The sequence below is a fragment of the Echinops telfairi genome, unplaced genomic scaffold (assembly GCF_000313985.2).
Source record: "Echinops telfairi isolate 266 unplaced genomic scaffold, ASM31398v2 ScPeMD7_7457;HRSCAF=8495, whole genome shotgun sequence".
In the NCBI taxonomy this organism is placed as follows: domain Eukaryota; kingdom Metazoa; phylum Chordata; class Mammalia; order Afrosoricida; family Tenrecidae; genus Echinops; species Echinops telfairi.
In genome coordinates this window covers 46,601,295-46,624,777 of record NW_022111357.1, presented here as the reverse complement: position 1 = coordinate 46,624,777, position 23,483 = coordinate 46,601,295, and the positions used below count along the sequence as shown (strand labels likewise).

The window sequence follows — 23,483 nt, the reverse complement described above, 5'->3', positions numbered from 1 at the left end:
CCCCCCTATCCAGCACTGCCCCCATCCCAGTATGGTGGGGGGCAGGCAGAAGAGGAAATGGGAATAAGGGGGCTTTCCAAGCCTAAGCCATTTCCCCGTTGCTCCCCCAGTTCTTCAGAGGGTTTGGTGGCATTGCTTCCTGAATCCACCCATGTCCTTACCCCACCCCAGTCCAGCAGGGCCCCCACTCCCACCAGGCTGCCTACTCCAGCCACCCTCCTTGTCTCCGGCCCACCCTTGTTAGTTGCTGTTAAGTCAATTTTGGCTCATGCAACTCCCTTGGGGTTTTTAAGTCTGTAACTTTATGGAAACAGAGGCCTGTTTTGGGGTACCTCCGAGTGGGTTGAGACAACTGGCCTTTCCATTAATAGTGGTGAACTATTTGAGTCACCCCAGGTATCTGGATGCCCGCTCCGCCCCCGCAGTCATGCTTCGCGTAAATCAGGTGATGCACTTGCTGGTGGGAGCTTTTTGCTTGGATGCAACCCCAACTCCCTGCTGTGCCCATGTAGCCCTGAGTGGCCTAGCCCCTGCCACCTTTGTGACCTCATCCCCCCTTTCCAGCCACACTACCTGCCAAGTCCTGGCCACCCCAGGGCCTTTATACCTCCTGCCTCTCCTGTCTGGAGTGCTCCTCTGATGTCACCGCAGCACAGCCCCACCTGACTGAGGGCACCCACGCCCTTCCTCTTTGGTCCACCTTTGGGTCTCATCGCACTCTGACGAGGTCCATGGTGGGTGGCTGGGCTGGGGCTGTGCATAGATGTTCTGGTGCCCAGGGACAGGCAGGAGCTGATGTCTGGGCGTGGACTGTCTGCAGGGAGGAGCCCCTTTGTCCTGGGGCCTGGTTCTCCAGTTTAGCCCACACAAACTCCGACTCTGCCCGTCACTTGACCTGGAAACCGATCAGTCCTGGGGAAGAGAGGGGGTAGGCCCTGTTTCATTGGGGCAGCCAATGAATGGGAAGGTCTTTGCCCTGGTCAAACAGCCAGGAGTCTGGAGTTGAGTCAGCCCTGCTCTGCCCTCCACCCATAGGAGGTGCCAGGTAAGGAGGAGACAAGTCTGCAGGTGACCACACAGTGTGAGCCACTGTGGCTGTGGTTCTTGAGGTGTCGGGAGAGGGAAAGGGTAGAACATAATTTGAGTGTTTTGAATTGGGGTTGGGGCTAGCTGGGGATGGTCCCCTTGGGGAGAAAGGGCCATTTTTGAAAGTGTCAATGTCAATGTTGGGACTGAAAAGCCAACAAGGTCTAGCTGTGTTAGAGTTTGGGTTAGGTCCTAGGGCACTGGACAGGGCTCTGAGCGGCCTGGGGCAGGGTCTCCCCTTCAGGTCTCAGCTTCTGACCCAGAGGTTGGACCACATCCTCAAGACCATTTGCACTCATCTCTGCCGTTCTCTGGCCTGCGTCGGGCCCCACCCAGGGGGCTCCCCAGCCATGTGCTACATGGGCAGGGCCCCAGAAGAATGTGCTGACTAGGTGAAGCCCTGCCCACTCCCGTCATCCCAGGCTGAGCTGGGGCTGGTATCCTATGATGGAGAGGCATGACTGCTGGCCTTGGGCTGGCTGTGGGCAGGGGGCGACCTGCATGGTGGCAGGGACGGTCCACACAACTGTGGCATCCAAGGCTAGGCTGCCTGGAGTCCCGCCAGCCCCCGGGTAAGAGTGGGTGTCCTCCACTCACCCCATGGAACTGGTGTTCTTTGCTTCTCCCTGGGCTTCAGGGCAGAGGTGCACCCCCAAGGGTACTGGGCCCTCCTTTAGCTGAGCCTGAGTGTTGACTCAGTCTACGGGGCTCTGTAGCCATTTGCAGGCAGGGAAACAAACACTGGCCAGTCACACATTGGGAGCAACCAGGCTTCCAAGCAGGTGACCAATGACAAGTGACTGTGTTGCCTTCGCTTACCTGTCTTTATGTTGAGTGATACCAGCTCTTGCCTTGTTGAGCTCAGCCCCTGTTTGGTTAGGTATTCGGGAAGTCCCTAAAGCAGGACATAAAGTAGACCCCACAGAGACACAGCCCTCCCACGCTGACCCAAAGCCCCTACCTCTCCAAGGTCCCAGCCCCCATCTCACCTGCCTCAGTTTCCCAGAGGTGGCTTTGAATGCGCATACCTGGTGACGGGTCAGTAAGCTCTCATGCCAAATGCAGAGTTGGGCTTTTCCGAGCCAGGTCCCTCTTAGTCTGAGGCTTGCCCTGATGGTGGGGCAAAACCCACCAGCCTTTGGGCCATCTAGATTTAACAGTTGGCACAGCTTTAGAGGTAGGCAAGTCTTTGTGGAAGATGGGGAACAGCCTGGTTCCTTGTGTTAGGGACACAGCTTACTGTGTGGCTGCGCTGAGGGTGACCAGGGGCCCCTCCACTTAGTCAGTCCTGTGTGCCAAGTGCATTCCTCCCCTGGGTCTGTCCTCCTCTTGTTGTGAACTCATTGTGTGACTGCAGGCAAGTGGTCCGCCCTCCCTGAGCCTTGGGGTCCTCGCCTCTCATGGGGTCACAGGCTATGGCGAGGACCAGTGGGAGAGGCTATCTGAGGCCTCCACTTGGGGACCTCCAACCAGAGCCACCTGGAGAGATGGCTGGCCTTGACTCACCTTTTACGGTGTCTCCTAGGCCGATTTTCTGAAAGGATTGCCCGTCTACAACAAAAGCAATTTTAGCCGATTCCATGCTGACTCTGTGTGCAAAGCTTCGGTGAGTGGGGCTGCTGGGGTTAGGGGCTGCCCGGTGGGAGGCAGGCTTATTCGGGACCCACGCACACGCACACGCACACACACACATACTTCTACACCTACCCACCCACCCACTACCTGCATGGACTGCCCGACAGGAAGGCCTCTCTGCTAGCTCAGCCTCTCTGGACAATGCACTGGGCTGCCTACCTTGTGTGCAGTGTGGGGACCCAGTTTCTTATCGACTCTTCTTGCTCTCCCACAGAACCGACGCCCCTCAGTGTACCTGCCGACTCGGGAGTACCCATCTGAGCAAAGTAAGTGGCTCTGTCTGGGGTGAGGGCTGGGGGGCAGGGGGCCCTGGATGTCTGGGTCCCTGGCGTGGCTGCATCTTGTGGGCAAGGGACCAAGACAGGTGACTGAAAGGTTGGTCTCCCCAGGCCTGGGTCAGGCCCAGTCCCATGGGGTACATGTAGTCTCTCTACCGACTCTAGCCTGTTGCCTCTTGTGCACAGTATCCCCTGAGCCAGCTCTGCACCCAGGAAGCAGCATCGCTCATTCTGGGCATCTTCTTTGGGTGGCAGGTGCTGTCATGCTGGACAGGAGGGCTAGATGACCGTGGGACAGTGGTGTGGGCTTTGAATCCAAGTCCTGTATTCCTACTGGGCGGGTGTTAGGATCTCCAAGTGGCTCTCTGGATGAAGGCCCTTGCGGCATGCGCCTGCTTCCCACGCAGGGAGGGGACCCACTTCAACACTGGTGGTTGGCCCTGTGGTGGCAACTTGGCTGGATCTCCGGGAAGGCCACCTTGGGCAGGGATGCACCTGCAGAGAGCTGGGTCCTCATCAGCTGTGAAGGGTCTGCCACCCTTGCCAAGAGCCCATCCTGGGAGGGCTAGCAGAGCAGGGTCAGTGCAGGGTGCCCCTTGGCTGCTCACTCACCACCTCTCCTGCCCTTCCCTCTCCCCCTCAGTCATTGTGACCGAGAAGACCAATATCCTCCTGCGCTACTTGCATCAGCAATGGGACAAAAAGGTGAGGCTTGGGATTGGGGGGGACGGGGGTGGGGTGGGGGCGGGGCCTGAGAGCTGAAGAGGAGCTCGCTGGAGGCTTGGGGAGTAGGAAGAGCTGTGCTGAGTTGACCCAGCTCCCAGGCGGGGTGTCAGTCAGAAGGCTCCAGAATTGGACTGGAGTTCCAATTCTCTTCGGTGTGGTGAGCCGGTGTTTAATCTGACTGCGCATGTGGGGTGGTGGCCTCCAAGTGAGCCTGTTTAATGGCCCTTGGAGACAGTCTGGTCCCTGCCTTCTCATGACACAACAACCCAGGGAGCGGTCAGGTCTAGGGGAAAGTTTGCCTGCTTACTGCTAGCCCAGCCCCCCGGCCTGGCCCCTTGAGCCCAACAGCACCCAGTTCTCCATTTGCTTCTGGAGCAGGCACCAGGGCTCACAGCTCATAGATCCTCCTCCTGCCTCCCCACCCCGCCCCCTCCCAGAACGCTGCCAAGAAGCGAGATCAGGAGCAAGTGGACCTGGAGGGCGAGAGCTCAGCTCCCCCCCGCAAGATCGCCCGGACCGACAGCCAGGACATGCACGAGGACACTTAAGACTCTCACTGCCCTCCTCCAAGCCTCCTGTCGTGTCTGCCCTGCGTCGTGCATCTGCGCCCGCCCTACCTGCCCGCCCGCCCACCCCACGCCGTCCACACTGCGCCCACTCTTCTAGGAGCTGATGTATTTATTTTCCTCGAGTTTTTATTTATGTTGTAAAGTGTTCCCACCGATGGTTAAAGAGGACTTCAGACCCTGTAGCGTGATGTCGGTAGATGCTTTTTAAACAAGACAAACCACAACTGTTAGCTGCCCCCTCCCTTCGCGTGCCCCCTCGCCCCAGTTCTCTTCCTCATAAATGAGAGTGTGGCCAGGAGGGTGGGGGCTGGGGGTTCCCTGTTTCCTGGCTCCCAGAGACACCCAAGCAGTAGCCTTACTGTCCCACCTACCCATGCGCCAACAACCCAGGCCTTTATGATGCGTTCGCCCCAGCATCCCATGAGGAACTCCTCCAAGACCAGAGCAGGCCTCCCTCTGAGCCTGAGTTGGGGGGCAGAGCAGGCCTCCTGAACCTGAGTGGGGGGCCGAGGAGGCCCTGCTGGTATGTTCTTCACACTCATTTTATCATGGAGTAGTTCATGCGCAGTGTCTACCCCAATAAAAGGATCTTTCCTGTTCAACCTTGGGTCTTTGGGTGGCGTCCAGTGGCCACCAGGAGCCAGAGGGGACCCTCGAGCGGGCCAGGGACCAGCTGGACTCTTCCTACAGCCCTGCTTCGTTCGGCTGCCTTGCTGAGAACCAAGACCTGCCAGACTTGCCCCTCTACCTTACCTGCCCATGTGCCCCCTGGACACAGTCCACGCTGCTGAGGACAAAGCTGTGACTGGACACTGCTCCCAGGACATTGCTGAGCAGGGTGGCCTCAGATGACTGGGCATGCCTGTGTGTGCACCCATACAGAGCCTGGAGTCTCAGGACCCTGCTGGCTCCCCATGGTGTGGTGCTTGTAAATGGCATTTATCCCTTGCCCCCTGGGTCAGAGAAGAGGCCAGCCCCTGTAATGGCTATAATGGACGTGGACAAAGGGCTGGGTGGAGGGTGGGGAGCATTCAGACCCCAGACCCTGTGAAGGAGGTGCCTCCCAGTGTGACTGCAGTGGGGGAGCTAAGCACGGGTGGGGGCAGTGGGCCCAGCCTAGGAGGGGCCTGCACTGTAAGCTCTTGGGTAGGGGTGGTCCCAGGTGCCCTGAGGCTGAGCTGCCTAGCTGCCGTCCTCACTGGCTCCCTTCACACCTAGGTGTGGTGTCGTTCCTGCTATCCCACCTGCAGCTCCTCTAGGGTTTGCCCAGAGTGAGGGAGCCAGCAGCCAAGATGGCCGAGGCCCCCTCCCTGGGCTCTGACCCCAGCAGCCTTGCTGCTACAAGAGGAGCCAGCTACCCCTGCCCTTCCTCAGCTGCCTGGCACCGCCAGTGTGTGTGTGTGCCCACCTCGGCCTCTCTGCAGGGAGCCAATTCCGCCCCACCGCCCCTCCTGTGGCCCTCACCTCTGCCTCCCATATTCTGTGCCTTTGCCCGGCTGCATTCGCCTCTCCACAGGCCTCCGTCTATCCCAGCCCTGGACAATGGGCTGGCAACCCTTTGCCACCTAGTGTGGACAAGCCCACTTTCAGAGAGCAGTGAGGATCGTTGGCCATGTTACTGTTCTCAGGATACTGAGTGGGGGGAGTGGAGTCTGTCTGCCCCAGGGGCCCCTGTCACTTTGTCCCTCTATCCCACCTGGTGCCTTCTGACTCCACACCCATTGTTTTCCCCACTGTCCTGGAGTCCCAGAGGGTGACCCAGGGAAGCAGTGTGCCAGGAAGTGCCACCTCTTCCAGATATCCCGCCCCCCCCCCCACACACACACACAACCAGAGGACCCTGGCCTCCTTGCCCCCAAATGGCCTCATTGTTTGGAGGGCTGAAGCCATTCCTAAAGGCCCTGCAGCTGCTCTGGGGGCCCCAAGGCTGAGGCCAGCCCCCAAATCTGGGCCGCCTAGCATTTAGCAGTGGCCTCAAACTTTCTATTTGTGGCCCTGAGTCCCAGTTCCAGGGCAGGGCTGAAGCAGGGCCTGGTGCCTGAGGGGAAGGGACTGCCGCCCCAGCCCCTTCCACGGCACTGACCCTGGGCACTGTTGAAATAGACTTTTTATTGCATTTCTGCCGTTTTACAAAAATATGACAAAATAAATTAAAAACAAATAAATAAGTGCCTATTGTGTATGTGTGTGTGTGTGTGTGTTCTGTTGGTTTGTGGGTGTCCTTTCATCCCTCTCCCGGTCGAAAGGACAACGGCAGACTGGGTGGCCCCGGCCCTCCGAGGGTGCAGCCAGCACTGGGGTATTGCATATGAGCATGGCAGGCAAGCAGGTTAGTGCCAGCCACTGGGCCAGCACACAGCCTGGGGGCTCGGGCTGGGTGCTGGCGACTCCGAATGCTCTGAGGTGGGTGGGGGTGGGGGTGGGAGGCTGTAGAAGCTGGCATCCCCTGGAAGGGGTTGTGGAGCAGGCAGGGGCCCAGTATGGGCACATGGTGGGCACTCCGCGGCATTGGCAGGGACTTGGCGGGCAGCGGCAATGGCACCCTCGCCCCCACACCCCCAAGGCCCGTCCCACTGCCAGCAGCTGGTGGGTGGTGGTGTTGGGGCCTGGGGCAGCGGCAGTGGCAGCGATGATGGCAGCGCAGGGCTCCGGCTGCGGCGAGTACGGAGGGCAGGGGCGCCCACTGGGGCCAGCGCTGTCCCTGCGGAGGCGAGAGGGGCTGTTCCGGGGGGTGCCGCCTGCACCGCTGGACCCAGGACCCTGGCCCGCTCTCCCTCCCGGGTGCACGGGCACAAGGCCTTATTGCTTCTGGTTGGAGGCCGTGGGGGGTGTCTACAGAGCACCCCTGCCTCTGGGCACTGAGGACAGTCTGGGGAAGTCCCTCCTAACACCTGACCTAAGTCCCTTGCGCTGGCTGCAGTGCCACCTGTGGGGCTCCTAAGGGCTGGGGTTGAGGTGGGAGGAGGTAGGGCCGGGCTGGAGTTAGGGGTGTGAGGCCTGGGCCTCTTTGCTCGGTGCAAATGTGGGTGCAGCCAGTGACCGAGCTCCTGAGCCCCGGGGTGGGTGGCCCCAGCCTTGCCTCTGAGGAAAGGCTGTCAGGGAGACGATTTGCATAGAGGCTAGGGGGTCCAACGAGGCCCCCAGAATGAGCTGGGTGTAGGGTCTCGGAGTAGGGGAGGAGCAGGAGGGGTGCTCGCACAGGGCTTTGGTATCCCTCTCTGGGGTGAAGAGGGTCAGGCACGTGGCTCCAGGCTCTCGAGGGTCCCCAGCGGGCACCAGACTGGGGCTTCCTCAATCCCCAGGCCCGGCCACCCTCCAGCCTCCAAGCTAGCCCAGCATCCCCACCCCCGAGTTAAAGCTTATGACCTGGGCCATCCTCCTCGGGCCGGGTGACTTCCGGCTCCTCCGCTGCGGCCTCGTCCACCGGCCCACTCCGCTGGGGCCGGCTGCAGCCGGGGATGCCTTCCGGCCGGGCCTGCCCGCCCGCCCCGTTGGCCCCGGCCTCGGCCCGGGCCCCGCCGAAGGGGAAAAGCTTGCCGGCGTGGAAGGCTTTGGGCGGCGAGTGGCTGCGCTGCTCAGGGTCCCGCCGGGTCTCGGGCGACTTAAGGAACTTGAAGCTGAGAAAGGCGGGCAGGCGGGTGTCGCTGCCCGTGGGCGACTGGGCGCTGGCCGGCCGGGCGGTGGGGCTTGTGGCCGCGCCAGCTGGCGAGGCGGCGGCGGCGGCGCCCGAGGACAGGAACTTGCCCTGCAGCGGGATGATCTGCTTCAGCTTCATGACGTTGTTGGGCGCCAGCAGCGAGCCCGGGCGCTTGGGCCGCTCCGTGTGGCTGCCCGCGCCGTGGCCACCCTTGGCTTTGGCAGAGGCCTTCTCTGCTGCGGCAGGGTCCAGCCCGGAGCCCTCGGGCCGTGCTTCCTCCCGGCCGCCCCCGGCGTCGCGCTCGCGCCTGGCGTGGTGCTCCGCGTGCCGCTGCCGCTCCTCCTCCTCGCGCCGCCGCCGCTGCTGCTGCTGGTAGTGGTGCTGCGCCTGGCGCTCGTGCTTCTGCGGGCGGAGCGGGCGCCATTACCGGACAGGGTGGTCTCCGATGCGCCCCACCCCCGTGGTTGCGCCCTGCACGATTGTGCCAAGTCTAAACGCTCGTTGGGCACCTAGATAATGCTGAATGCTTTCTGCGCAAGCAGGGTAGGTTCAAGCGCTTACGGGGTGCCAACTGGACCCCTGGACCCAGACTGGGTGTTTGGGAGAAATCACAGAGATTTAGTGGCCTCCAGCTCCACTAGCCAGGAACTGGGAGAGGATTACCAAATGTTGAGTCTCACTTGGGCCCAGGAGACAGAGGTGCTATTGGGGCCCAAAGGTCTCCTCTGGGGGCCACCCAGTTGGGTGGTACAGCTGCAGGACCATCGTTGGTGGCGGCAGGTTCAGCTGGGTGGCACTGGTGAGCTACTTGGCCCACCTGCAAGCTTTCAGCGAGAAGAGGGAGAGGCTGGGCTTCTGGAAGCATCAGCCTTGTCCCTGCCCCCAAACTGGGTGCCAGTGGGTGACCAGCTCCGTGCTGGCCCAGCATTGCTGGGTGTCACTGAGATACCTGTGACCGGGCTGGCTGCATGCTTACACAGCAGGGGGTGGGGGCAAGGACTCAGCCACCAGGATCCATCTGCCTCTGTCACTCATCAAGAGGGGGCGAGGGGGAGGGGCCCCACTGAGTGCAGGGAGTGGGGGGCGGAGTCGGGGAGGCAGTAAGAAATGACAGCTGAGTCCCGCCCAGTCCACCTACCTTGAAAGCCTCCCGGCGCTGGTACTCAAGCTTGGCCATCTCCTCGGCTACCCAGCCGGGGATGTCAGGGATGGTCACGTGGATGAGGTACTTGAGCAGCAGAGCGAAGTGCTAGGCAAGAGAGAAATGAGAGAGAGAGCGAGAGATGCCAGCTGCTGATGCAAAGGCCTCCTTGCCTACCCAGCCCTCGGGCCCCAGCCTGGCCACTGGCCCCACCTCCAGCACCACCAGGGACACGATGGCCGCCTCCGGGCCGAGCCAGGGGAAGAGGCGCTGCAGCTGCCCACACTGGCCGATCAGGTAGCAGTTGACCACGATAGCCAGGACACCCATGGCCTCCATCACCTTCTGCGGGCGGGCAGGAGGAAGAAGGCGGGGCTTCAGGCAGGCCGGGTTCTGAGCTGTCCGCAGGCCCCGCCCCCTCCGGGCACACTCCACCCCCTCCGCCCCACCTGCCACTGGCCGATGCTCTCCACGCGCTGGCCGAAGGGCCGCTGCAGGCCAGTGCACAGCTTGAAGGCGTCGCTGCGGATTTCAATGAGGTTGTTGATGAGGGCACAGAGCGCGGCCAGCGGGAAGGCCGAGGAGAAGAGCACGACGTAGCCAAACTGCACGAACATCTCCTGGTAGTCCTGGAACGTGTCCTGGGGCATCCGGCTGCCGTCAGCTCAGCAGGCCTCCTTTCTTGGACCATAGTCTCCTCATCAAGCCCTGGGCTGATGCCCCTGCCCCGGCTTGGATTCTCCCCCATGGACTCTCTGACCTCATCTCCTCCATCTGACTGGGCCTTGAAACTGGGCAGGCAGACCCCCTTCCAGCTGCCCCCTAAAGAGCTCTGGTAACTTACCATCTCCACCCTCAGCCCTCTCTCCCTCTCCCTCACACACACACATGCACTGGGTCCTGCCTCGACCATCAGACTGCGGACCCACTCACCCAGGGCCCCAACACTGCCCTCCGACTGTGCCAGATGTCTGCCTCCAGCCATGTGCCCTATTTTCTCTTTGCGCTCATGCGAAGTGCTCATCCCTGCTCCCCGTCATCGAAGACCCTGTGCCCCGGCCTGCACCTCCTCCTCACCTCGTACTTCTTCATGCAGCTCTCTAGCTCTGCTTGTGTGAGCTGGGGGGGGTGCTCCTCTTCAGGCGGGTCGATCCAGGAGGCCCGGTTCTGCCGCCGTGGCCGGTGGGCAGAGTCACCTGGGCCCGGCTCAGCTTCTGGGCCACCATTGGGGCCCTGGTCTCGGCCCTCGCCCCCTGCCCGGCGTAGCAGCACGGTGGCCGGCTCCTGCTCCGGGCTGCCAGGGGCCTCCTCGGCCTCAGCTTCATCATCGTCCTCGGCCAGTGTGAATACCCCGGGCTCCAGCCCCTTCTCCACCATGGTGGGGCTGCCCTCCTCTAGCAGGGCCTCGGGGCTTGGGCCCCCGCGCCGTCTGATGGCCCGTTCAGCAAAGCTGACTTTCTTCAGTCGTAGCCCGCAGTCCAGGAGGCTGTCTTCCTCCCCTTCCTCCTCCTCCTCCTCGTCTTCCTCTTCCTCTTCCTCCTCGTCCTCCACCTCCTCCTGGCCCCCCGGCAGCCCATCTCCCTCCTCCCCACCTTCCCCAGCTGGCCGCCGCTCCACCGTGGCCTCCTCCTCCTCCTCAGGTGCCCCACAGCCCCCACGAAGGCAGCGGCGGCCCCCCACACTGCCAGTCCCCTCCTCAGCCTGGGGTTCCAGGCGGTGCGGGGCAGGGCACCGGGGGCCCAGCAAGCCCAGCAGGGCTCGGACCAGCTCCCAGACAGCCTGCAGGCCCAGCTCGCCGTGGCCCAGCCGCCGGTACAGGTGCGGCTGCAGGACCTCTCTCACATTCTGGAGGAACTGGCGGGTGATGAGCAGGGTGGCCAGCATCTGGGGGGGTGGGGGGTGGGGTCGGTAAGAACAGCCACGTGGGAGACAGGCAGGATGAGGCACCCCCAGCATGTGCACAGACCTGCCTGCTGGCCCCACCCTGTCCACTCAGGCCCCCCTGGCCCCGAGGCCCCCTGTGGAGGCACCAAACGCACCAGGCACAACCTTGCAGCGGAGCACCCCCAGGACTGTTACACGTCCTGCCACCTGCCCCATCATCCCACCAAGCCCTGGCAGCAACCCAGCCAGGCCGTGTGCTCGGTCCTCTCGATGCCCGCCCATACTTTGGCCCGGGCTGCTAGCAGGAGGCCCCGGAGGGAGAGGAGGAGCAGGCGGAACTGCAGGGCCGCGAGCGGAACCAGCACCGCCTGCAGCTGCCGCTCGAGGCTCTGGGACAGGGACAGGATGAGCAGGAGCTGTGGAGGGACCGACGGACAGGTGGACGGACAGATGGAGGCAGAGACAGGCAAGAGGACGCACGGACAGAGAGGAGAGAAGGATGGAGAAGGGGTGGGGGCTGGGGCCCGGGCCACCGCATGCCCCCTCCCCTCCCCTGTGCCCTGGGTGCCCCCCCCCTGGAAGGGGGGGCCACCGCCACCTGGCCTGGTGCTCACCTCTTTCAGGCGCTCCATGTCCTTGAGGTAGAAGCCAATGTAGAAGAGGCTCAGGTATGAGTTGACGAACTGGAACTGGAAGGACAGACAGCGTCACCTTGCCCCTCCCCTGCCTCTGCCGCCCACTCACCACCTCCAGCCTGGGACTCCTGCTCACCAAGACCACCTTGATGATGAGGTGCTTCTCGTAGGCGCTCTCCAGCCGGTAGTTTTCTGGGGGCCAAGGGACGGAGTCAGGGAGAGCAGCCCCCTCCGCCTCCTGGGGAGGGGGGTACCTTCCCCCCAAGGTGGGATGTAGGGGTGGAGGGTGAGAGTCCCCCGCCCCCAGCAGGGCCTACCCATGTCATTGAGCCAGATGGCGAGTTTTTTGTAGCCCTCGGCGCTGGCGCTGACCAGCAGAGCCAGCACGACCTTGGGCAGGAAGCGGGCCAGGCGAGGCAGCCCCTTGACCGTCAACACCAGCTCCTGGGGGTGAGTGGGGGACGCGATGGCTTGGGTTAGGGCTCCAGCTGGAGGTCACCCAGGGGCAGGTTTCAGGGTGGTCAGGACTAGACTTGGGCGCCAGGCATTTGGACAGGGAGTTCACAGGGTTGGGGAGGGTTAGGCAGGGGTCGCCAGAGTGACCTGCAGCTGGAAGCAGCCGAGCATGAGCAGGAAGGCACAGGCCAGGCAGGCCAGGCACAGCGGCAGGCTGACGAGCAGCTGGAAGAGCAGTCGCTTCCAGGGTGGGTAGTAGAACTCTTCAGCCCGAGTCACCGGGCTGATGCGCCGGACACCCTAGGGGAGGCAAGGCCGCCAGCAGGAGGGCGAAAGAGAGGGCGTAAGGCCCTCCACTAGCTCACCCCTCCAGGCTCCCAGCCTCAGTTTCCCTTCTTGCTGCCTCCGGTCTTGTGGTCCCCGCCCCCAATGTAGTCATCTCTTCTTTGTCCTTGAACTCAGAACCGGACTTTACCCTGAACTGGGGTCGGGGCTCCTCCACGGCTTCCCCGGGTGAGTCCAGGGTCCCCCACTTGTAGGCCAGCTCTGCCCCCCTCCGTTTCCACTCCTCCAGGAACAGCGTGGACCACACCACATTGAAGAGGGCGAAGACCACGCAGGACACGTCTCGGCTTGTCTGCAGGGGCAACAAAGGGTCTGGCACATGGGCTAGCCAGCCCAGCGGCTCTGTCATAGAGCCCCCAGCCCTGCCTACCGCCCCGGCGCGCACCTGATCGGTCTCTGTGAACGTGTACAGCACCGAGCCGAAGACCGCCGGGTACACCATGGCCGACGTGTAGAAGCCCAGCCAGGCGAAATACATGGCGATCTTGACGCCGAAGTAGTCGCAGATCTCATCTGCAGCGGGCAGGACCCCGGTCAGTCCCGCCTACTTCCCCACCCACCCACCACCCACGCCTGGGACGCACCAAGGGGCTGGTTCTCACACACGGCCTGCACCCACGACTTCATGAGGCGGTTTAGGATGCGCTGCTCGTGCACTGGAAACACCTGCTGGATGATTCCTCGGGCTGCCAGCTCGGGGACTGTGGGGGGAGGGATGGCGGTGACACCCCTCACCATGCACCTGCCCCCCACCTCCCCCAACCCCGACCCTGCTTGGATGAGACCTGAGTCACAGCTTTTCGCCTGTTCTCAGACTGCCGAGGCCTGGGACGGACTATCTCTGGGTTTCCTATAGAATTGGGGGGCTGCAGAGGCTGGTGAAGGAGGGAGGAGGACTTCTCGGGGAGGGGGCGTCCTGCTGGGGAACTACCAAACTCAAACTCAATGCCATCGAGTCCATGCGGACTTACATTTCAAACCACGGACCTTTGGTTAACAGCCAACCCAAAACCACCACATGACCAGGGCTCACTGGGGAAACCACGGTTCTAAGTAAACCATTTTCAAAGACCTCAGTCGGTGGGGTACAAAGTTAACATCAGAAGGTGTGCTTGAAGTGGTTTGTCTCCTGGAAGGGAAACTGAGGCCCAATTTTCCCATCCCAACTCCCTGACACGCCACCCAGACTGCTGTCTTTGGTCCTACCCTGCCTCCTCTGGGGCCCACAAAAGGTTCCGCTGGCCACGCCTCCAAGGAACAAGCTCCACCTTTCCACCAAGACCCCGCCCCTCTCAGGATAAAGGCTCACTAGGACCCACTCTCGTGCATGGATAGGCTGCTGCTCTAAGAGCCCGCCCCAACCCCCCCTGGAATTGGAGAACTGGCCCCGTCCTGCTCACTGATTGGCTGGTCCTCCAGAAAGCGCACATTGTGCAGTGCCTCGCCCTGCTTGGCGCGAAGGTTCTGCAACCAGAAGCGGATGATGCTCTGGCGCTCCTGGGGGGAAGAGTGCGTGAGCCTCAGGGACAGCAGCCCAGGGACGGGATGCGACGCCCGCATGAGGGGTGATAGACACAGAGGGGTGGGTGGTAAGGGACAGGGAAGAAGGACACAGAGGGGGCTGGGCAGGTGGGTGAGGGGATGTAGGGTGAGGGTGGTGATGGGCTGCAGACATCGCAGGGACCAGGGACATGAGTAGGAGACTAGACCATGGGTGAGGGCCTATGGCCATGAACCGAACACAGGAGTGAGGAACCCAGCCGTGGGAACAGGGGCCAGCCGCACCTGGGAGGTGAAGAAGCGCAGTTCACTTTCGACATTCTCGTAGATGAAGTCCTCCTCGCAGGAGAAGCCGCGCGTGCCTCCACCGAATTCGGCCTTCACCGCCTTGCGCAGCCCAAGCTCGTCCGCCCCTCGGAGTAGGCTGCGCAGAGGACAATGGAGGCGGGCTTATTTGAAGCCCCCCCCCTTGTACACTTGGCACGCGGAAAGGCAGGGCCCTGGGGACTTGCCTCTCATAGGTGGCAGTGACGAAGAAGGCATAGGCACGCGTGCGGCGGTGGTGGCGGACTTGCACGATGAGCTCTGGGATGCCCACGCGGATGTGGTTCAGCAGCCACAGCAGGGTGTGATCATCGGTTGTGTCTGCCAAGGGGCACAGGGACTGATGGCTCTTGCCACAGACTCTTGCCCGAGCTCACCCCGTGTGGGCACCGTCCAGCGCAGGTACCTGGGAAAGTCATGAGGACGTCGCAGTTCTCCGTAGGCACCGTCTTCATCCAGGCCTTGTGGGACACCAGGTAGCGCCCTGCCTGCAGGAGCCTCTTCCCAAAAAGCTTATCTGAAGAGTGGGCAGGATGCCGGGTCAGGCCACTCCAGACTGAACTTGGCCTTGCTCACCCACCCACCCACCAGGGCTCCCCAGCACTCTCAGCTCATATTCAAGGCCTTGGCTTCTCCTGTAAACCTTTTACACCAGCCTCGGACCGGTCACCCTTCCCCCAGGTCCTCCTTAGAAACCCTACTCATTCTCCGGCCTGGCCCCGCCTCCAAACCACAATCTTGGGGCGCTCACTAGCTACCCAGATCGCTTTGCTGCCTTACATCCGTGCTGGTGCAGTCCTTACCCCCATTTCACAGGTGAGAAACTGAGGCCCAGTGCGGCTAAGCCACTTGCCCAAGGTCACACAGCCCAGCTGGGATTCGAACCCAAGACTAGTGTGTGTCCTCTGCGGGGAGGATTTCTCAAGCGCTTCCCTGCCGGGCTGAACGGGTACCATAGAAGGTAGAGGGGCTCAGACACCAGTCTTGGAGGGAGGGTGGGGCGTGTCGAGGTCTCCACACGGACCCCACTACCACCACCAGCTGTACGGGTCCAGCCCCACCCGCCGGGCCCGCAGCCGCAGTGCCGGGAGGGGCCGGCGCCCCTGTCCCTCGGCCAGACTCCAGGCCAGGGACAGCTGACCCTAGCTTCCACCTCCCACCCGGGTCTGGTTGCCGCGCGCACCCCAGGCACCTGCCAACCCTATTGGGGTTCCGTTGTCACGCACATACCCAGCACCCCGGACGCCGAGGCTGCAGGCTCGCCCTCAGGTGGGGGCCTCTTGCCGCGCTCGCCCTCCAGGGACGTGGCCCCGGCGGCAGGGGTGGCCTCGGCCATGGAGAGGGCAGGGACCGGTCAGCGGCTGCGGGCGGCCCGAGCGCCGGGGGGCCGCAGGCTCATGGGGCCGGTGCCGCCGCCGAGCGTGCCGGAGGAGGAGACAAAGGCCGTGCCCGCCCGCGCCTGCCGCCGTCCTCGCGCGCCCGAGAGCTGTTTCTCGTCCCCGACCGCGCCGAACCGCGATTCTCTCGCTCAACTCCGAGCGCGTCCCGCCCGCCTCCCTCTGTGGTTCTCGTCCCCGCCCGCCTGGCTTTTTCGGTTTCCCGTCTGGCCCGCCCACTGCGCTCCCTGGTTCAAGTCCCCGCCCGCACGGAATGTGTATTGTCTTCCTTGTTCCCCGCCCACACCGCATTCTAGGCGCCAGGGCCTGGAATCTGCGCCTTGCAGCCTCAGTTTCCCCAACTGTAAACCCGAAGGCGCGGTTTGGTATCTGGGATATGTGTGATTTGGCTAGGGGAGGACGTGGGAGGGAACTAAGCCTGGTATGCAGAGGTGGGGCCAAGCCAGCTCCTGACCTTAGGGACAGCTACCTTAGCAGGCTTGCGAATGTAATTCCAGCAAGGCAGGCTTCGGGCTGCCGGCGACCCCCGCAGCGCTTGGACACCCCTCTCTCTTCCTTCAGCATATAACCGCCTCCGAGAGGACCCCCGGCCCGAGTCGTCAGAGCACATAAAAATAGGGGTCTTCCGCTTGCATTTGAATTTCACATAAAGGCATGTCTAGGTTGCTATTCATAGCTGTCAAGTGAATTCCAATTCGCGGTGATTCGTGTGCGTATAGGATAGAACTGTGCTCAGCGGCGTTTTTCAAGGGTGTGACCTGTTTGGAGCTGATCACCAGATCCTATTTCTGAGGTTCTCTGGGCCAGGTGCAAACCATCCCGTTTCACCGCTCGGAGACCCGGATTTGTTGAGAGCCAAACACCTCGCCAGGTCCATTGGAACTCACAGCAACACAATGAGGCAGACTAGAAGCATCCCCGAGGGGTCCCAAGGCTGCGATTTGCTGCGGAAGCAGACTGTTAACACAGGTCTCCTGTAAAGCCGCTGGCGGAATCGAACCTCCAACCTTGAAGGTTGCTGAGGGCGTAACGATGATGCTACCAGGGCGCCGGTCTTTTTTACGTTGTCCTCGAGTCTGCTCCAACCCATCGCCGTGCTTCACACAGCGGAACATAGCGCGGCACCTCTCCCCAAGGGCTGCCACGTTTGAGCCCATTGTTGCCGCTGCGGTGTCAATCCATGACCTCGAGGTCTTCCCTTTCACATTGACCTTTTTCCGCGCATGATGTCTTTCTCCAGGTAACAGGTCCAAGTGTGTGAGACATAGTCTCACCACCCTCACTGGCAAGAAGCATTCTGGTGAGGCTTCCAGGACAGATTTATTTATCCTTTTAGCGGTCTGTGGTATAGTTAATATTGTCTGCCAACGTAATCATTCAAACGCATCGATCCTTCCACCTTCCTTCTTCACGGTTCAGCTTTCACACAGGAGACGGTTGAAACGACCGGGGCTTGGGTCAGGCACACCGTGGTCCTCAACGTTAACCACGTTGGAAAATGTTTCCCCAATTCTGATTTCTCTCTAAAAGGGATTGTGGCGAAGATGATGGGACCACTGAGTCCTATGACTTGTGAATTGTGTGCCAATCAAAGCGTGACATTTAAAGGTCATACCTTTGCACTTTAGCACTTTGAAGAGGTCTCCTGTGGCAGATTGGCCCCAAACAATAGGTCTTCTGACATCCTCATTGCTGCGTCCACAGGCATTGATGTGTGGAGCCTCCTCAGATGAGATTGTTCACGACTTCCGTTTTTTCCGGCATCTATCACGGCGCATCTGTCGATCTGGTTGTGAGGATTCTTGTTTCTGACGGTTCCGTGTAGATGTTCTGCTGCAACACTTGTTGAGTGATCTTCAGCAAAGCTCTCAGGTGATAGTAAGGATGTTGACAGGTCATCAAGCCCGTTCCAACTCACGGGGAACCCAGAATAACAGAGGGAAACGCTGGTGGGTCCCGTGTCACCTTTGTCCTCAAACTACCCTTGCTATTTAACACTTTATTTATTTATTTTGCTTTTCAACACTTTAAAGGGGTCTTGTGCAGCAGGTTTACCCAGAGTAATATAGTGCTGGATACTTTCCACATCTATTAAGTCACCTTGCTGTGGAATGGACAGACATATGGATCTCTTCCAGTCCGCTGGCCTTGTAATTGCCTTTTCCCATTTTTTTGGCACAGACTAGAGAGTGCTTGTCACGTGGCAGTCATTTGTTGAAACACCTTAATTGGTAGCCCATCAATTCCTGGAACCTTCTTCACAAATGCCTTCAGCGCAACTGAGATTTCTCCTTTCCACCATCAGTGCCTGATTTTATGCTACCTCTTGAAATGTTTCCTTTGCAACCAGCACCAGCTCTTTTGGTGCATTCTTCCCATGTTCTTTTAATCACCACTCCCCCCTACCCCCCATGTCGTTCAATATCTTGACCATAGAATCCTTCAATACTGTAATTCAAAGCTTGAATCTCTTTCTTCGGTTCCTTCAGCTTGAGCCCGGCTGAGCACGTTCTTCCCTTTCGGTTTGCTACCTCTATCTAGGTCTTTGCCCCTTTCATTTTAATACTGTCTCCTCAAACTGCCCTCTGAACGCATCTGGCCAGCACTTTCACGCCATCATTGCTTCCGTCTGCTTTAGCTACACTAAAGTGTCAGCGTCTCTTCAGACATCCAGTCTGTGTTTCCCTTCTCTCTGTCTCCACCCACCCCCACCCCAAACCAAAGCCTTCGGATATTTGTTCATTGTTAACCTCTGGATGCAGAAGCATAAACACCGAGAAAGAAACCAGACATGTGTCAATACAAGGTCAATTGATCAGATGGTGGCAGGTTTTAAACTCAGCAGGACAGAACGCTAGGGCCCCTCAAAGAAGGCTGCCTGCCATCACACGGCCGACTCCCGAGAGACCCAGTCTGCCAGGTTCTTCTCCAACACCTTCTCTTGGAGTTGTTCCTGATCTTATGACCAGTTTTCCAGTGAATCCACTGGGGAGGGGCGGTGTGTGATTCCAGCCTTTGTTTCTTGGTCAGGAATCTCTTGATCCTGAAAGTCTTAGGAGAAGACATGGCCAAGGGAGAAGAGGAGGCAATGGCATGCAGGTTGGCGGAGAAAAGGAGAGATGGTCTTTCTTAATGCCTTTGGCTTTCTTTATGCATATCCTTGGCATGATCCCAATTAAAGAAATAACCCCAAACTCACCGTCAAGTTGATTCTGACTCATAATGACCCTATATAGGGTTTCCAAGATTGTAAACCTTTATGGGAGCAGACAGCCTCATTTTTCTACTGAGGAGCAAGCAGGTGGTGGATTTGAACCACTGACCTTATGGTTCAGTAGCCCAATGCCTCACCTATTTTGCCTGGAGACTCTACATCCCTCCCACCCAGCCTCCCCACCAAGCAGAGAGCAGCCTCCATCAATATCAGACTGGAAACTCAGCCAAGACAGGGTCTTGTCTGGTTCTCCATGTTTGGCACACAGTAGACGTTTGAAGTACACTTGTGACAAGTAGAACAACTAGGAAGCAGCGAGTCCGCAAACATAGTTGAGCTGCCTGCCGGCTCAGTTCTTCTAAAACCACAGAATTGACTGGGCGCAGAAGCCTTAGAAGGCCCCGCCCAGTCCAGTGCCTGGAACCTCCCATTCAGCACTTTATTGCGAGCTGCAGGCGCTGTCCTAGGTTAACCTGAAAGTAATATTCAGGACTCCTCTTGCTGGCCTTGGGTGAGCCAGAGGCAACGCGGATACCCACAACATTGCAGGGTTAGGGCTGGGACAGAGAGAGGGTCAGGGAAACTCAGAGAGGGCCATGCTGGGGGCTCAGGAGGGCTTCCGGGAGGAGCAGCCACTAGAGCTAGGCTGGGAGGACAGGGAACTGCAGAGGAAAGGCTTGGGTGGTAAGAAGGCTGGACGTTTTAGAGAAAATCAGGTAGGGATTTACTCAGATGTTCTAGCACAATGTCCCCTGGGCCAGGCTGTGAGATGCTGTGAGCTTGGGATCTCAAATTACAGTAAAAACCCAAAGCAAATCCATTGCCTTCAAGTCGATTCTGACTCATAGGCACCCAGTGCGTTTCTTTTTTTTTTTGCGTTTCTAATTAGAACTGTGCCCCACAGGGTTTCCCAACAGCTGATCTTTCAGTAGGAGGTCGCCAGGCCTTTCTTCTGAGCTGCCTCCGGAGGAGCCTGAACCCTCCATTTCCGTGAGCAACGCAGGGTTCCTGCCGAGAGGTGGGGGCTCCCTCTCTCTGGACCACACATAGCTCCTAGCCTCGTCCAAGGTTACGGAATAGCCCGCGGGAAAATAAGACCCCCTGCCTCGCCATTGTTTTCACCGCCGGGTGCTCTGCCCGTCCCTGACCCCCTCCCCCTCGTTTCCTGTGTTTCGGATCCAGGCTGGGCTAGGACCCTAAAACCAGTGTCTCCTGTAGCCGGGGAACGCCATTTCGCTGCACTCCCGCCCATGGTGCGGCTTGAACCAACCAATAGGAACGAAGATCTGTATTGAGTAGGCGGGGTCTCTCCAGAGAAGCCCAATAGTAGCTGAGAGTCGGGGAGCGCTCAGGCAATCACGCCGCGAGGGAGGCGGGACCTCCCGCCCGGACTTGAAGCTGCGCAGGAGCGCCGGCAGGGCGGGCAGGCAGGTCGGGAAGCAGTTTGTGAATCCATGTGGCGGGGTCTGTGGACCTTGACGGCTCGGGCGACACATGGGCTTCGCAGGTGGGGATGGTGAGGGACCTCGGAGGGGATGTATAACAACAGGGGGAGGTTGCCTAGGTATCGAGCTCGCCCTTGACATCCGGGGGTCCAATTCCCTGCAGCAGAGTCGCTGTTAGTGCCCTTCCCAGCTGTCCAAGCCCCAGTCTGTTCACTTCCTACGGCAGAGCCCACATCTGGGTCACCTTCTGGGTCAGAGACCCAATCAGGTCAGACTCCGGCCTCAGACTGTCCAATCTGCACCCACCAGCCGCAGAGCACCCGGTCCCTCCAGATAGCCCCCCAGCTGCGAGCTCTCCACCTTTCTGCCATCCGTGCACTGACCACTGCTCTCTTGTCCCAGACCGTGTTGGCGCCAGGCCAGTGGCACCCTGGGCCCTGGCACCGGCGTCACCATCTTTGCGCTGAGCTCGGGCCAAGGCCGCTGCGGCGTCGCTGTGATTCGGGCCAGCGGCCCGGCCAGCGGCCCCGCCCTCCGGAGTCTCACGGCGGCCCGGGACCTGCCCCCGGCTCGTAGCGCCCGCCTGCGGCTGCTCAGAGACCCGTGCTCCGGGGAGCCTCTGGACCGTGCTCTAGTGCTATGGTTCCCAGGTGAGGAGCCCCAGCTCCCGAAGCCCTGTAGTTCCCTATCCCACCCCACCCCACCCCACCCTGCCCAGGTGTGTGCCCAGGCTGTGGCTGCTCTGGACTGCCACCTCTCTGCCATCTAGGTCCCCAAAGCTTCACCGGCGAGGACTGCGCTGAGTTCCACGTGCACGGTGGCCCCGCGGTGGTGAGCGGGGTCCTGCAGGCCCTCAGTGAGTCTGCAGCCATCCGTTTGAGACCAGGCTTGTCTGTGGGCCTCGGTGGGGCCTGTCCCCCCTGACCCAGGGCTCAGCACCGTGGCCTCCCCTCCAGGTGGTGTGCCCGGGCTTCGGCCAGCTGAGGCGGGCGAGTTCACCAGGCGGGCGTTCGCCCACGGCAAGCTGAGCCTGACCGAAGTGGAGGGACTGGCTGACCTGATCCACGCGGAGACTGAGGCGCAGCGGCGCCAGGCCCTGCGACAGCTGGACGGGGAGCTGGGCCGCCTGTGCCAAGACTGGGCCGAGACCCTCACTAGGGTGCGTGTGGGGGTGCTGGAGAAGAGGGCAGGGTCTCCCGCCCATTCCCTGTGTGAACTCCCACCGACCCTTCCCCTGTCTGAGAGCCTGCTGTCGGGCAGCTGAGGAAGAGGTGGGGGGAAGGCCCTGGGGGCTAACCCACTCTTTCCCCAGGCTCTGGCCCACGTGGAGGCCTATATCGACTTCGGGGAGGATGACAACCTGGAGGAAGACGTTCTGGAGCGAGGTGGGGCCAGTCAGAGTGTGGGTGCTGTGGACCCCGCATCGTACTCCTCCGATCGACCCCCCTCACTCCTGTTCCTCTACCTCCACGCAGCCGACATCGCAGTGCGTGGGCTGGAGGCGGCCCTGGCCGCCCATCTCCGGGATGCTCGCCGTGGGCAGCGGCTGCGCTCCGGGGCGCACGTGGTTGTTGCAGGACCTCCCAACGCCGGCAAGAGCAGCCTGGTGAACTTGCTCAGTGCGTGGGAGGTGGAGCCTGGAGCCGCGGGGTGGCGTGCACCAAGACTGCCCAGGAATGGACAGCCCCACACCCACACCTCCTCTGTCCACCCTCCTAGGCCGGAAGCCCGTATCTATCGTGTCCCCAGAGCCGGGGACCACCCGTGATGTGCTGGAGACCCCCGTGGACCTGGCCGGGTTCCCTGCACTGCTGAGTGACACGGCCGGGCTGCGTGAGGGCGTGGGACCCGTGGAACAAGAAGGGGTGCGGCGTGCCTGGGCCAGGTGGGCAGGGCCAGACCATGGACAGGCCCAGACTATGGGCAGGGCCAGACCGTGGGCGGGGCCAGCTCTTTCCCCGACCTTTTCCTTCTGTTGGGTTTATTTTCCGTTTTTCCTGAATGAGAAGCTTCCTTCCTTCAGATGGGAGTTTTGGGGTGATTTGGGCACTCTCAGTTATGCCTCTGCCTGGGCCCGCCCCTCCTTCTCATGCCTGGCCACCCGTGCCCTTCAGGGCGTGGACCCAGGTGTTTTTTCCTGCTTCCTCAGGCTGGAGCAAGCCGACCTCGTTCTGGCCGTCCTGGACGCCTCTGACCTGGGCTCACCCTCCAGTCGCAACTTCCTGGACACAGTTGTGACTCCCATGGGAGCCCAGAGTCCTGCTGGGAGCGGCCAGCGCCTCCTCCTTGTACTGAACAAGTTGGACCTTCTGCCCCGGCAGGGCCTGGCGCCCTATCCTGACCTGCCCCCGCATCTGCTGCTGTCCTGTCTGAGCAGACAGGGGCTGGATGGCCTCCTGGAAGCACTGAGGCAGGAGCTGGCTGCAGTGTGAGTCCCCCTCGCGGCATCCCAGACCTCAGAGGGGGGGCTGTGTGGTCAGCCTCGGTTTCTCTATGACATAGGTAACACCTACCCCTGTTAGTCTGGAAGGTGGAGCGTGACCCGCCTTCTGTCTCTCCCAGGTGCGGGGACCCGTCTGCAGGCCCACCTCTCCTGACTCGCGCCCGGCATCGGCATCACCTGCAGGGCTGCCTGGAGGCCCTTGGTCACTACAAGGAGGCAAGCGACCTGGCCCTGGCAGCCGAGGCTCTGCGGGTAGCCCGGGGACACCTGGCCCACCTCACCGGAGGAGGAGGCACTGAAGAAGTCCTGAATATCATCTTCCGGGACTTCTGTGTGGGCAAGTGAGGGCCAGAGGAGACCAGAGACTCAGGCCCACGCTGAGTGGACTCCTAGGAGCCTCGAGGTCTGGGAAGCGTGGCCAATGATGGAATGCTCCTTCGTCCAGGGGAAAGCTCCATCTGCAAACGGGCATTGAAACCGCTGACCTTCCTAGGTAATGAGCTCCATGTTGCTGGTGGTAACTACGCTGCAGCCAGCCTGATGTCCTGGCAGGGACTAGCTGAGGGTTCTGTATGGAGGTTCCCTGGGGGCACCAAACGGCTGCCAGAGTAGGAGTGGAGGAAGAAGCTCAGAGTTTTCTTTGCTTCGTGTTTTTCGTTTATTTGGAAAATACCAAAGGCACCTAAGTGTCAGCGGGTTGGGAGTAGCGTTGGAACCGGTCCAACTTGGGGGCAGATCATGGCCAGGCTCAGCCCAAATCTGATCCCT

At 60.8% G+C, this 23,483-nt stretch overlaps 3 protein-coding genes across 6 annotated transcripts; 2 read left to right on the top strand and 1 right to left on the bottom strand.

Moving 5' to 3' along the window:
* The first annotated feature begins 6 nt into the window (after positions 1 to 6).
* DDA1 (DET1 and DDB1 associated 1) lies at positions 7 to 4,896 on the top strand. Of its 2 annotated transcripts, none has more exons than XM_045298828.1 (5): positions 7 to 445; positions 2,612 to 2,692; positions 2,936 to 2,987; positions 3,643 to 3,704; positions 4,163 to 4,896. In XM_045298828.1, the coding sequence occupies exons 1-5, from the start codon at positions 305 to 307 to the stop codon at positions 4,271 to 4,273; spliced, it is 447 nt and encodes a 148-aa protein (XP_045154763.1). In that variant the 5' UTR covers positions 7 to 304; the 3' UTR covers positions 4,274 to 4,896. The 2 variants fall into 2 exon arrangements, with proteins under 2 accessions (XP_045154763.1, XP_045154764.1); XM_045298829.1 differs by having other exon boundaries at positions 7 to 734.
* Positions 4,897 to 6,383: 1,487 nt separating this feature from the next.
* Positions 6,384 to 15,552, bottom strand: ANO8 (anoctamin 8). Its single transcript, XM_004697793.2, has 18 exons — positions 15,447 to 15,552; positions 14,623 to 14,733; positions 14,405 to 14,537; positions 14,178 to 14,316; positions 13,793 to 13,889; positions 12,977 to 13,093; positions 12,778 to 12,905; positions 12,523 to 12,684; positions 12,195 to 12,347; positions 11,909 to 12,035; positions 11,728 to 11,783; positions 11,571 to 11,645; positions 10,150 to 10,956; positions 9,522 to 9,713; positions 9,286 to 9,417; positions 9,070 to 9,180; positions 7,661 to 8,333; positions 6,384 to 6,995 (listed from the first exon to the last, which is right to left on the bottom strand). Exons 1-18 carry the CDS (start codon positions 15,550 to 15,552, stop codon positions 6,625 to 6,627), a joined length of 3,690 nt encoding a protein of 1,229 aa, XP_004697850.1. The 3' UTR covers positions 6,384 to 6,624.
* Positions 15,553 to 20,256: 4,704 nt separating this feature from the next.
* Positions 20,257 to 23,358, top strand: GTPBP3 (GTP binding protein 3, mitochondrial). Of its 3 annotated transcripts, XM_004697795.2 has the most exons (9): positions 20,257 to 20,334; positions 20,675 to 20,922; positions 21,042 to 21,128; positions 21,229 to 21,431; positions 21,585 to 21,657; positions 21,748 to 21,891; positions 21,992 to 22,157; positions 22,422 to 22,700; positions 22,835 to 23,358. In XM_004697795.2, the coding sequence occupies exons 1-9, from the start codon at positions 20,282 to 20,284 to the stop codon at positions 23,058 to 23,060; spliced, it is 1,479 nt and encodes a 492-aa protein (XP_004697852.1). In that variant the 5' UTR covers positions 20,257 to 20,281; the 3' UTR covers positions 23,061 to 23,358. The 3 variants fall into 3 exon arrangements, with proteins under 3 accessions (XP_004697852.1, XP_045155018.1, XP_004697851.1); XM_045299083.1 differs by having other exon boundaries at positions 21,992 to 22,700; XM_004697794.2 differs by having other exon boundaries at positions 21,585 to 21,891.
* Positions 23,359 to 23,483: the final 125 nt, after the last annotated feature.